Source organism: Scyliorhinus torazame, chromosome 8, assembly GCF_047496885.1.
Source record: "Scyliorhinus torazame isolate Kashiwa2021f chromosome 8, sScyTor2.1, whole genome shotgun sequence".
NCBI lineage: Eukaryota > Metazoa > Chordata > Chondrichthyes > Carcharhiniformes > Scyliorhinidae > Scyliorhinus > Scyliorhinus torazame.
In genome coordinates this window covers 173,639,366-173,652,317 of record NC_092714.1, presented here as the reverse complement: position 1 = coordinate 173,652,317, position 12,952 = coordinate 173,639,366, and the positions used below count along the sequence as shown (strand labels likewise).

The following is a 12,952-nucleotide window of genomic DNA, read 5'->3' as shown; positions in this document are numbered from 1 at the left end:
GTCTGTGGTGTTGCTTCCTGCAGTGTTCAGGTACAGTGTCCAGTCATCACGGTCTGATTAGGATTCTGGGCAATAACTCCCACATGCTATATGGCGCGCCTCCCCACGGGAATACACTTGGAAATATTTTGTTTATTAAACAGCCAACATCATACAAAAGAATAAAAAAGGATTTAAAAAATCAGTTGTATCATGGTAACCATTAATTGGCATTCGCTACCTGTATAAACACAAAGCTCCAACAACGTAGTTATAGAAAGAAAATCAATTGTACAGTCAACAATAAACATGCCTGCAGCAAACTGCTCGGTCGGATCAATCCGCTTCGTTCTCCTCTTACGCAGTTTCTCGCAGAACTTTGAAGGTATCGTTCCAATGCCTCCATCAAAGAGCTCAGTCAAGTCCACCTCTAGCTCTGGCAGCAGGTCAGCCCACATCTTCCAGAACCTCACTGCAGGCCACAGAAGATGAAGAGGTGGGAATCCACTTGGGACCTGTGAAGTGCTCACTTAACTACGATTACCAATTCCCAATTAGCAATAGCCTTCAGCCGCGCGGCCAGAGGTCTCCGCGATCAGTGGGAGTTATGGGTGGTCGGTGGGGCAGACACGCAGGGGCTGGGGTTTCCCCCGGAATGGGAACACGAGATCCAGGGGATGACATGGCGGACCTGCGGGCACAGACACCCATTTCCTATTCTGCACCCCTCCCCCGGTTATGACGGACACACCACCGCAGCTCCACATACCCCCACCACCAATGGCGGGACACCCCGACTGATACCGGCCCCATGGCCCCCCCTCGCCTCCTAGCACCGGGGCAACAACCCCAGTGCCCCCGGGCTCATTGTCCGGGAGCAAAGGTGGCTACACACCTCCTCGGATCCCCACAGCAGCCCTTCCGATGGCTTCACGTTTTTAAAATGTGTCCTAATCGCCGCCTGCATGACCACTTGCTGGGCAGGAGGTTAGATCAGGGGAGGCTGTTAGATAGGGGGTTGCTCCCATTATTGGATGGAGATTGGCCTTAAGTGGTGATTATTGGTTTCTCGCCATGCTACGGTGAGTTCCTGATTTTGCCAGTGGGAGTGGGCAAGTTAGATCACAAACCGATCAGCAGCCGGCACGGTTCTCGATTTTGACTTCTCCTGCAATCTAACAGCCTCGTCGCGCTCTCGCTTCAGCACGATGCGGCCATTAAATCGCCCCCTGCATCTTTCAATGCATTCTCTTTGCAGACACTTATAATTATCATTTTACCCCATATGGTTTAGTAGCTTTCCACATGTCTGTTCAATTTTACAGCTGTGTACAAAAGAAAGTTCCAGTATTAATCCTTAACATTTAAATTTTTATGTGTTGTACCTGAATTTTGAATGTACCTTGAGGTGGTTGAAGGTCCAGGACAATTAACAGAATTTTCTGGGCTTCGGGCTGTCTGTGGATTTGATGATTGTTCTATTTAAAACAGTATAAGCACTAATGTGGGGTTTCTGTTTATTACAGAAGAGTTTCCAGTTCAGCAAAAGACTGAACAATCCATAGAAACAGCTAAGGGTCTTCACATTAAGAATGACATCACATCACCAACTAAAACAAATGCGACAAAAAGGAAAAAAGTGGTTAAAAGAAAACCAGGTAGAGAACTTAAAATTATATATAAAAACTGAGTATCGAGTCATAGAAATTACAGCTCATTTCCAGTTTTAGCTCTTCTAACTAGACTAAACCTGTTCCCTCCTCTGTTCAAACCTCCCTTTCCAGGTAAATATCTAAATGCCACAATTTAGGTAACATTGACTGAAAAACCCAGCGCGATCAGGTAGCCGGTGATTGCTGAATTAAATGTTTGATACCTTTAGCTGGCCCATTCCCTGAGTTGCTTCCAGTCAGTTTATGGGCAGTATTCTCTGTTGGCCAACACCTTAATCTCGATTGGCCGGAGAATACGACATCAGCCAAAAATCGAGGTCGGCGCCGGGCACCCAAAGGAACGCCATGCTCCAGCGCCTCGATAGCATGTGAATATGGTCCACGCCACACGCTGGCATGGGTATGCAAAATGTACAGTAGCATTCATTAACATCTCATTAATGGGACTGACCCAGTAGTTGACGGCCTTCCGCAATGCTCTGCCCCTGCCAGGCGCAAATGACGACAGCAAAGTTCATTTGTGGCATTTAAAATCGTAAAGTAGGCGCCGTGACTGCTGAGGGAGAGAACTGCTGAAAGCGCAATGGTGGGCTGACAGTTGCACCAGGGTCGGTGGGGGGGGGGCATGATACCACCTGGTGGTGAGGTATCATATAGCCCATCCACGAATGACCCCCACAGTGGATTCTACAGGAGGGCGCAGGTCAGGGGCCGCAGAATGTACCGCAGGAATGGGTAGCTCCAGCCTGCTGGTAGGGTCGGGTGGCAGGGTTAGAGGCCCCCCATTGCCTGACTCTGACAGGGCCAGGGGTGCGGAGCGGAAGGCCCAATGTCAGGGGGAACGGCAGGGAGTGGAGAGGGACGGACGTGAGGGGGCAGAAGCTGCAGTGCAAGTCAGGGCCACTGTGCAGCCCGTTGGACCTGGTTGGCCACTGGAATACTCACCGTTCTAATGTGTTTGCCCTTCATCCCCTGCAGATAATGGAATTCGGTATCAAACCAGGAATAGTTGGCATCTACCTAGCCAAGGCGTCCCTTGCGGACGCACTGCGGTTGCACGGGCAGGAGCTAGGAGAGGGCCTTGCAGAACTGGAGCCTGTCTCAGAGCAGCAGGGGCCAGCCTGCAAGGATGGAGAGCCGTGTGCCTAGCCTAGGAGGAGGTGGGAAGGAGGCGCCACATCAGGTCCCATGTGTACCGGCAGTGCCTGTCGATTCGAGGGCCTGCCGGACCGAGCATGTCGCTGAAGACACCAGCTATTCAGAGAAACCGTACGGCATATCTGCCGGATTATGATGCACCTGGAACCATGGAGGTATGGAGGAGGGCACCCACTCCTGGTGGCTATCAAGGTGACGGTCGCCCTTATCTTTTATGCCACAGGGTCCTTCAGGTACCGAGTGGGGACCTGTCTGGGATCTCCAGACCTCCGTGCACAGGTGCATTCTAGTCATCATGGAGGTCCTATATGCCCAGGTGGCATAATGCATCAAACTGAATATGAATCAGGCCCACCAGGTTGCCCGGGCAGCGGGATTCACCGCCATCGCTGAGTTGCCCAGATCCAAGGGGTGATTAATGGGTCATGACCCCCGATGTGCACAGCCGCATGGAGGGGTGCCCTTCACAAGCAGGAAGGTCTTCCACTCACTGAACATGCAGTTGGTTTGCGGCCACCGGCTGAAAATCATGCCCATCAGCACCCACTCTCCAGGCACCGTGCACACACCTTCACTCTGGCACACTTGACGTGCTCCCTCGGGTGAGCGGTCGGCTCCTGGGCGACAGGAGTTGTCCACTGCAGTTGTGACTGCTGACGTCTATCTGGAGGCCTCAGACCGACGCAGAGAACCACTAAAACAACGCCCATGCAGTGACCAGGAGCATCATTGAGTGGTGCACCGGGGTTTTGAGGATGCGGTTCAGTTGCCTGAACCGCTCTGGTGGGGCCCTCCAATATAGTCCGAGCAGGGTCTCCCACATTGTGGTGGCGTGTTGCGTCCTCCACAACATTGCGCAGTAGAGGGGCAACATGCTGGAGGAGGAGTATGAACGGCAGGTCTTGTCCAATGAGGAGGTGGTCCAGGATGGGCAGGGCATGGAGCCCAGGCATCACAACACGTGCGCCAGGGTCGCCACGCACGGACAATCTGATCGCCTCCAGGTTCGCCGATTATGTGGCCTGACCACTGGCAGGCCGAATGTTCCATCTCACTTCACACACTGCCCTTCCCTCTCCCCTGTCCCCCTCCCTGCACTCCACCAGCCCCTCCCCCCCACCACCACCTGCTCCCCACTCCGTGCATCTCACCTGCTTCAATACAGGGTGCTGGCCCTGGGTTGGCGGTATCAGCGGGTCTGGTCGACGGGATTGAGGACGCTGACGAACTGCTCTGCAATGAGCTCTGGTGCTCCGCATCATTTGACAAAGTCTGCCTCCTACCCTTGGTACCTTCCGCCTGGGTGATCCCTGAATGCATGGATCCAGCAGTCTCCCGGGTGTCAAAGTTGGCATGGTGTCACCATGTTCTGACGCTGCCCATCAGATCCGCCAGGGACAGGTGGGGTGTATTCAGAGGCACTGAGATGTTCCATCACCTGCCCTGCGGGAGTCATGGATCCGGACCTCCTCCTTCCTCGGGGTAACCAATGGTCCCCGGGCTACTCTTTGGGATAGCGAGCTCCGGGGGCTTCCCCCGCCACCTGGTGCTGCCAGACCTGGAGGCCCGCTCTCATCTCGACTATGGTCTCAATGCCACAGTCCGTGCCACGTCACTCGGACCGACTCAGGCCAGCCAACACCAGGCCAATGCCCTCAACTCCCGTAGTCATAACCCATTGTGACTGAGCCAAGCTCTGGAGCACCACAATAAAAGAAAAATACAGCATAAGAACAGGCCCTTCGGCCCTCCAAGCCTGTACCAGTCATGATAACAACTTTTGCCAAATTCCTCAGCACTTCCTAGTGCTGTATCCCTCTATTGTAAGAAGTCTTACAACACCAGGTTAAAGTCCAACAGGTTTGTTTCGAATCATTAGCTTTCGGAGCACTGCTCCTCAGGTGAATCTGAGGAAGGAGCAGTGCTCCGAAAGCTAATGATTCGAAACAGACCTGTTGGACTAAAACCTGGTGTTGTAAGACTTCTTACTGTGCTCACCCCAGTCCCAACGCCGGCATCTCCACATCATGGTATCCCTCTAAACCCACCCGTCTTTTGAACACCGTTAATGTATCTGCTTCCACAACCTCCCCTAGCAACGCGTTCCAGGCACTCACCAGCCTCTGCGTAAAAAACCTGCCTCGAACATCTCTAAACTTTGCTCCATGGACCTTAAACCTATGCCCCCTGGTGACTGATTCCTCCGCCTTGGGAAAGAACGCCTGCCCATCCACTCTATCCATGCCCCTCATAATCTTGTAGACCTCTATCAGGTCACCCTTCAATTGTCAATGTCCATGTGGCCCTGGTCCTGCCTGTGACATGGCCGCCCTGACCTGTGGATCGGCCACCACCTGCAGAGTGCCCCAGGGTTTGGACATCTTTACTCATGGCCGATGCCTTCACATCCAAAGTCTCAACCGGGGACACCTCCCGTTCAGTGTTGAACTGGGTGACACGCATGTTCGGTACAACCTCCTGCTTCTGCAGGCTGTTGGACTCCTCCAACTGCACCTGCAGGCACTGGTTGGTTGCTGACACCCCAAATGTAGTCACCGGCTCAGCGTCTGCATCTCCAACATTGATGGGACTGTCCTTTCCAGAAACCCGAGACCCGTCTGGACGGCAGCTAATCCCTGGGATCGGGCCGCCCTCTTACCATCTGCCCATCGGAGGTTCATACCTCCACCTGATGTACTGCTGCATGTTTGTGATGCACACCAGAGAGTTTCCCAGGAGCTTCTTCACTATAGTGCCCAGCCGAGGTGAGTGTCTCTGGGATGGTGGAGGGTGTCAGTGTCAGCAGTGACGAGAAGTCAGTGTCATCCCCGGACTGGTGTTTCGGTGTGTTGCGGGGTTGCGGCTGGGGGAGTTGGTCACCAACAACTCCAGCCAGGTGATCCTGCAAAACAAAAGACAAGACGCATGGTTAGATCGCGGGTAGGCATTGTGGGATGGGGTGACACACATGCCAAAGGGACATCGCAATACACTGGTGGCTCACTTGGATATCCGCCTCGGCGAATGCCCGCTCTCCATCCCCACCGACCAGGTCAAATGCCCTCTGCTCTGCAACGGGGAGGGGGCCACAGGTCTGTCCCGATCCCCCCAGTCTTCACCCGCTCCCTGCAGTTGTGGGCCTCTTTCTCCTCGGGGGACATATAATGCACAGTGTGAGGCACCAGCACAGGTGCGCAGCTAGTGGCGGCTAGTGTGCAGGGAACCCAGCTATGGCAGGCGGTATGGGTACAGGCATGTAGTGCGGGGTGAGGTGCAAGTGGCCTGCAGGCAGATGGGGTTTCAGCGACCTTTCCAGGGGCCTGTGCAGACTCGATGGGCCGAATTGTCTTCTGCATTGTAAATTCTATGACCTCTGGGGAGGGGGAGTGAGCGTGGGGGTGGCTGCAGGTGTATGGGACGGAGGTTGGTGCCAGGGGCATGGTGATGGTGACTCACTCTGGCTCGCCTGGGGTGGTTGCCCATCCTCACCCAGCACTGCCTACCGGATGTGGTGGGGGGGGGGGGGTTGATGGTTTGTGCGTTGTGTGGGGAGGACGTGGTACCGGGGCAAGGAGGTTGCGACTCACCCTGGCCGCTCTGAGGAAGCTGAGCAGCTTCTTCCTGCACTGCTGCCCGTTACTGGCAGTGTTGCCCACAGCCTCTCCCACCTGAATGTAGGCCTGGTTGATGTCAGCGAGTGGCACCCTCCTTCCCACCCCAGGGAACAAGGGGTTCCATCTTTGTGGTTGGAATGAGAGTATGTGATGAATGGAGTGATTATATGCGGCTGCGGCTTGTCAGGCTCTCGAGTGTCAATCCCGCCCCCGGACAATCGCGCCGGCGTGCGTTGGAATCGCACTAGTTTCACTTGGCAGCTTCTGTTGCCCATTAGTGTGTCCTGAATTACGCCGGCACCGACGCCCTCGTTGTGACCATAGAACATCCACGATTCAGTCCAGGCATAAGCACTTTGGGCTCGATTCTCCAATTTTGAGGCTATGTCCGGAGCATTTGTCTAGTATTACGACCAAAGAGTCGGCGGCGCCATGTAAAACCCCCGGCTTTTCCTGCAGATACGGATGAAGAATTGCCGGATCCGTGGCCGTGCGTGTGCACGGTGGCGACCTGCAGCAGTCGTGCAGTACAGCATAGCGCCAGCTACGCGCGGACCCGGCCTGCCAGATAGTGCCCCCTTTAACCCCCTCACCACCCCTGACCACCCCCCACCAGTCCTCACCGAACACCCCCCCCCCCCCCCCCCCCCGGCTAGCAGAACTGCTCCCTCCCCCCGATTGTGGCGGCATTGGGCACAGTTCTCAGCCGCCACACGGGGTTGATGAAACCTCAGACCACAAGTGATGCACGCCATCGGGAAGTCGGACCATCGGCGGAGAACCTTCAGGTGACGTCCTGAGGCCGTCCCAAAGGCGTGCGCCATACCCACCGATGGTACCGTTTTGGAGGGAGCGGAGCATCTGAAAACGGGCGCTGCCTCTGATTTCGGCGTCAAAAGGGATTCTCCGGCCAATCACCGAATGTGATTTTGGTGTTGGCAATCGTAGAATCCCGCCCTTAGTCTCTGAAACGGAGAATCCTGCCCTATATATTTTGTTGAACTCCGACCTGCCCCTTGCCTGTCTCTGGGGCTGAATTTTTAGACCACCCAGGGGCAGATTGGCAGAGAGAGGAGGAGGATAAAATTGGGTGTAATGCCATGAACGCATTCCTGACATCTAGCAGCCAGTTCCTGCCAAATTTTACTCGTGGTGTGGGAGGCGTGGACTGTTCACCTTCTAATGTCTTAATTGAGGCCTGAATTAATGGCCACTTGAAGGCCTCTTTCACCCCTGCTACAAATTTTCCTGTGATGGACATCGTCTGTGCTAAGTGAAGCCTAAGTTTCCACTAGTTGGGCTGGTGACAAGCAAGGGAGATGGGGAGGTGGGGGGTGGAATTACCTCCTTTAGCGCCTATTGGACTCAACAAGAGCTGCTCCAAAATCTCCCAAACCCCACCCTCCTTCGGCCTGGTCCAGGTGATACCCCTCCCACTTAACTTTGCACCCAACTCCAGCAATGATTATTGTTGGGGAATGGATGCAATCCCAGCAGTGGCCGCCTGCTGCTCCTGGTGAAGCTGAGGGAGCAGAAAGCTGACTTCCCTCTTTTTCTCTGACCTTTCTCCACTCTTTCTAACTTTCTCATTCCCCTCTGAATATTTCCCTTTGACTTTGGGCTTGGTTCTCTGCCTCCCGCCGGTAGCAAAGATCCCGATGTGACGGAGAATCCAGTGTTGGGGGAAAAAACTCGGTGCCGATCCATTTCTGATACTCTGGTCCCCTCTGGTGGCAGCATCAAGGTTTACGCCCTGTGCCAGCCGGAGGATGCAAATAGGTCAGAATGACCCATTTGCATTCTGTTAACACTTTGTTGATTCTCCAGCCCTCTGAGCCGGGATTCATGTGGGCACAGATTGGTACAAGTATTTCCCAGCATGGCCCTGACGCAGTGGACCTCACAATGGGCTAAGTGGGTAAGTATTTAAAGTAGGTGCTCTCCAAGTTCATCAGAGGGCCCCACATTTCAAATTCTGTCCACCCCACCCCTCAATCCCCCCACCAGACCCACCACCAAAGACCCCCCCATTGCCGACCCCCAACAGACCCCCTACCAGCAACCTCCCTACCTGAGACTCCCATCAGACACCCCCACCAGAGACCCCTGCATTTAACAGGGTACCCCCCATATCAGAGAACCCCCCCACAGCAAAGAATGCCCTACCCCACCCATCAGTCACCCTTGCCTGAGAATTAAAGAGCAGTACAGGCAGAAACAGTGAAACGATTACTGCTTTTTCACTCACCTGTGCCTGAGACCTGCTGCCTCAGAAAGATGCCTAGAAAGCAGCAGCTGCATCTCCATCTTTATGACTATTTCACTGTTCTTTTTCTGGTACTTTCTCTCTGAATTCCCCTCTGGGCGCTTCTCCTTGTCTAAAGTTTTCTCTTCTTCTGACTTTTTCCCTCCTCTGAGGTGGCATCTTTCTCTGACTCCCTTTCCCTCTCTCATGTACTCATCCTTCTTGTCTGTGTCTTGATCAATCTCTTTAACAATCCTCATGTATCCTTTCTGCCTCTATAGGTGACCTGAAATTGGAGCGACAAGAATTTGCAGGGAGCATTTCCAACCACCCGATCCAGATCATACGAGTTGAGAGCAACAAGGAGCTAGCTTTAGTGAACAGTCAATCCAAAGAAGAGATTACTCCTGAGATGATCCTGAAAGGCATGGCCCTGTAAGGAGCCATGTCCTTTCCACGTGTTAATTCAGTTTTTTTACAAGCAGTTAAGCTGGTGATTCTATGAAGAAAGGTCATCAAGAGTAGGAAAAAAGTTTCAAAAACATTATTGCAATTTTTTTATATCAAACAAATGGATATGGGATGATTGATTCTCAAGTTAGCAAATTCAGCACATCAAAATAAGGGACAAAATTGCTTAACAGTGAAAAACATCTGTACAAAGAAAATTAAGTCAGAATTTGTAAAACAATGCAAAGCACTACTTGAAAGCTAGCATTGTGTTACCTTTTATATTTCTGCGTCGTTTTCATTGAATTTCATTGAATAATGTAAATAACTTGTGTGTTCTAATTTCCTCACTTCTGACTGTATTTCTGGAGCTTCGTGTCAAGCATAGACCGTTGCGAGACAATTATCCAACAGAAGTTGCTTTTTCTTCAGAGTACAAGCAGCGTTCTCTTTGTTAAGTTTGTTGTCTATTCGGTAAGGAAAGGGGAGCCAGACTTCATAACTATTCCTACTAAATGTACATTTTGTAAACGGGTGTTTATTGTGAGAAATGCAGAGTTTGCAAAGAATGAGCATGGTTGTCAGGTTTCATGAACAGATTTCATTAGAGTTTTGCTGAGTTAGTTCCACTGGGACACCACCGTATTCCAGTTAGGGAACGGGAATCGACCCAGGTTGCTGGTGCTAAGCCCTATTCAGTGACTCTTGTTAGGTGGTGCATGGATGGGAGCTGAGGAGTGGATTGTCTGAACTGTGTTGTGGTGCTGTCTGAGTAAGAAAGTCCACTAATGTTTAGGAGATATATTTCCATATAAGTCCCCCTGAACATTACTCCATTGAAAAGTCCATGCTAGAGCATGACCTGGAGAAATTCAAATCCCCATAGTACCCGGTCTAATACATGTAGATTTGACATGGCGGCAAATTCCCGGTGGACATCAAATGCCATGGACTATACCAGCATAAGGGGAAATAGTTTTAAGCAATGAAAGCAGAAGAACTGATTGGAGAAAGGTATAAGAGCATTTAATTTTGCACTGTGAATTGTGCCAGTTCACCTGCCTGGGCTAGTGCTTGTTTTCCAGTGTAATCTCTTGGAGCTGATAAGCTGCTTGGGCCATGATGGTACAAGATGTTTGGAATACATGTTCAAAATGGGCTTGCTGAGATTTAGTTCTGAGGAAAGTATTAGTGACATCTGTTAGGTTGTGATGGAGTAGTGTAACCTGGCAGAACCAAGTTGGCAACAGTGTACACCTTTTTTATCTAAAATTATAAGCACTATTTCCTTTAGCATTCACAATTTATGTTAGATTAATTTCTCAACTCTCTTCCTTTCTGTGTTTCGCTGCCAAGTCTTTGGCCTTGCAGTAACCTTCAAATCTCCAGTGCCATATAGGCCACAAATTCCATCATGGAAACTTGTTTCCGTTTGCTTCATGTTTGACAGTACCTTCCCAAGAATATTTTCAGCTCACAAATAATTTGTGCCTGGTTCTTCTGCCCCTATTTTCTCATTTGACCTCGCAGCACAACCCAGGAGATAATTTCAAGTTGCAGAGCATTGCTTTGTCTAAAATAAGTCTATCGTTATAGCTTCAACTGAGATCAAACAGAAACTAGCAGACGGTGACATGATTACTCATATTGGTGGAAATATCACCTGATTAACAGGGTTCACTTTGTCAACAAATACGTAATGATGAATAATAATTCTTTAATAATTAAAGCTGACACTTCAGTGCATTGCTGAGAGACTGTCAGATCTCTAGAACATTTTCCCTTGATTTGTGATGTTAAACCGAGATGTAAATCTGCTTGTCGAGTGGACTCTCATAGCACTTGTTAAAGTGGAACAGAGATTTTCCTGCAATGCGACACTTTAAAAAAATTAGTCAAAACCAGGCAGCTTCTTCCCCCACATCCCCATCCCCCCAAACCTAATTAACTGATTATCCAGCTCGTTTATTGCTTATAGATTCATAGAATCTATAGGATCTTTCTATGTGCAAAATGTTTGTTCCTTTCTGATTGAAGTACTTTCGGGTGTTTCTAAGAGACATGATGAAGTCGTGCTTGAAAGTGTAAGACCTTTACTGAATTGTGCTGTGCAGTTTTTGAAAAAATGCATCAATCAAATACCTTCAAGGTCTTGCCCTGCAAAATGACTCAAAATTTCCAAGTTATCAAAATTAATTTGCACATTCTGCAGTTACCCAATCATAGAAATAACTTTCTAGAGGTATAAACTTGTCTTAGGTGGTCGGGATATATAATGGGCCAGTTTCACACTCCACATGTGTTTCTTCACCATGCGGTTTAATGGAGTATGAAAAGCCATTTTGAAACATTCCTTGTGCAGCGCTGTACAAGACAAGTTTGCAGCCTGTTTTCAAAAAGAAACATGTAGGAAATGCAGATTGTTTCTTGTTGCTTTTCTTTTTACGGTAATTGTTTGCCTTGGAATAATGTTGGAAGTTGCTCACTGTTTAAAACAATGTTGAAATTGAAGGCAGTCAGTGCATTCCGTTTGTTCTTTTGATTACAGAGTAAAACTTTGAATATTGTTGGATATTTTCTTATTGTAACCAAATTGAATTTACTGCTTTCTGAATTTATATTAATGTTGTGGAGGTGCACAAATACTGTGCACACTAAATATACACTACATCTTTTCCTGACACGCACTTTCAGTTGTGTAATGAGTAATATGCAGTTTTTTTAATCATTTAAAACTGATGCCTGATCAAAAATATTTCCACTGTGTGGCAGTAATACCACACGGTTTGCTGGTGTCTGACTGGGGCACGATTTACCAGCCTCTTCACGCCAGACTTGGTGACTCGACGAGGCCAGTGAATCCCGCAAGAGGCCTGAATCATCTCGCGAGAGTCATTCAAACCTCGCAAGATGTCGCGATCTGGATCGCGCCCCTGCTGAGTGAGATCCAGATGAACATTTAAATGAGCCATATGGCTCATTTAAGTATGTATGCGGCAGATTCTCTGGGCACCTGGGAACTGAACTAACAGCCTCCCCAGCGAGGCCTGGACCGGGCGCTGTTTAGCACTGGTTCACACAGAACTTGGTGGACCAGGCATAATGTAACCTCGGGGGCTTCCCAAGCCATTGGAGACTGTTGGGTGGTCGTGGACAGTTCCCCCTGGCTCTCCCCTTGGCACTGCCAGCCTGGCACCTTGACACTGCCAGAGTGGAATTGCCACGGGTCAGGGCTGAAGGGGCCCATGCTCATGAAAGAGGGGATGACTGGGGGGTATGAAGAGGCCTCAATAAGGGTGAGAGCCCTGAAAGTGAGGGGGGCCCGAAAGAGGGGATGGGAAGGCCTGCAAAAGGGGAGATCCTCAACGACCCCATAGCATGGTGTCTTTACTTGGGGGGGGGGGGGGGGGTGGTAATGCCTGTGGGGGGTGACATCGCCCCTGGGTGGAGGATCTAGGGGACCGTCAAACTCACTTAGAGATTGGGGCACCTTCTCAGAATGGCAACCTGATCTCTGAGGAGCTGGCCTCACCGGCAACGTCAGCTCCCCGGTGTCAAAAACATTGCTAAGTGTTGGCTTGACCGGGAAGAAATTTCCCAATGCCCCAAAAAATGACTACGTGTGGGTAAATAGCAGTATGGATCTCACCCAAAAAGCCGGCAAGAAACATCTCGCCCAGAATGACAATTTGATATTTTTTGGTTGAATCACGCCCAGTAATACCATACAGTTTGGTGTGGCAGTAATACCATACAGTCAACTGGTGTAGGAACTTCATACCAAATAGTCTGATGGTGTGTTGCTTTTACAGGTCTCCCCACTTAAAGCCTTT

General features: G+C 50.4%; 1 protein-coding gene across 1 annotated transcript in view; it reads left to right on the top strand.

Moving 5' to 3' along the window:
• Positions 1-11,696, top strand: part of LOC140428894 (transcriptional repressor CTCF-like) — a 98,428-nt gene extending 86,732 nt beyond the window's left edge. The window contains exons 10-11 of the mRNA XM_072515541.1: positions 1,506-1,637; positions 8,951-11,696. Of these exons, the coding sequence (XP_072371642.1) occupies positions 1,506-1,637; positions 8,951-9,108 (290 nt within the window). The 3' untranslated portion in view covers positions 9,109-11,696. The remainder of the gene's footprint in view (positions 1-1,505; positions 1,638-8,950) is intronic.
• The last annotated feature ends 1,256 nt before the right edge of the window (positions 11,697-12,952 follow it).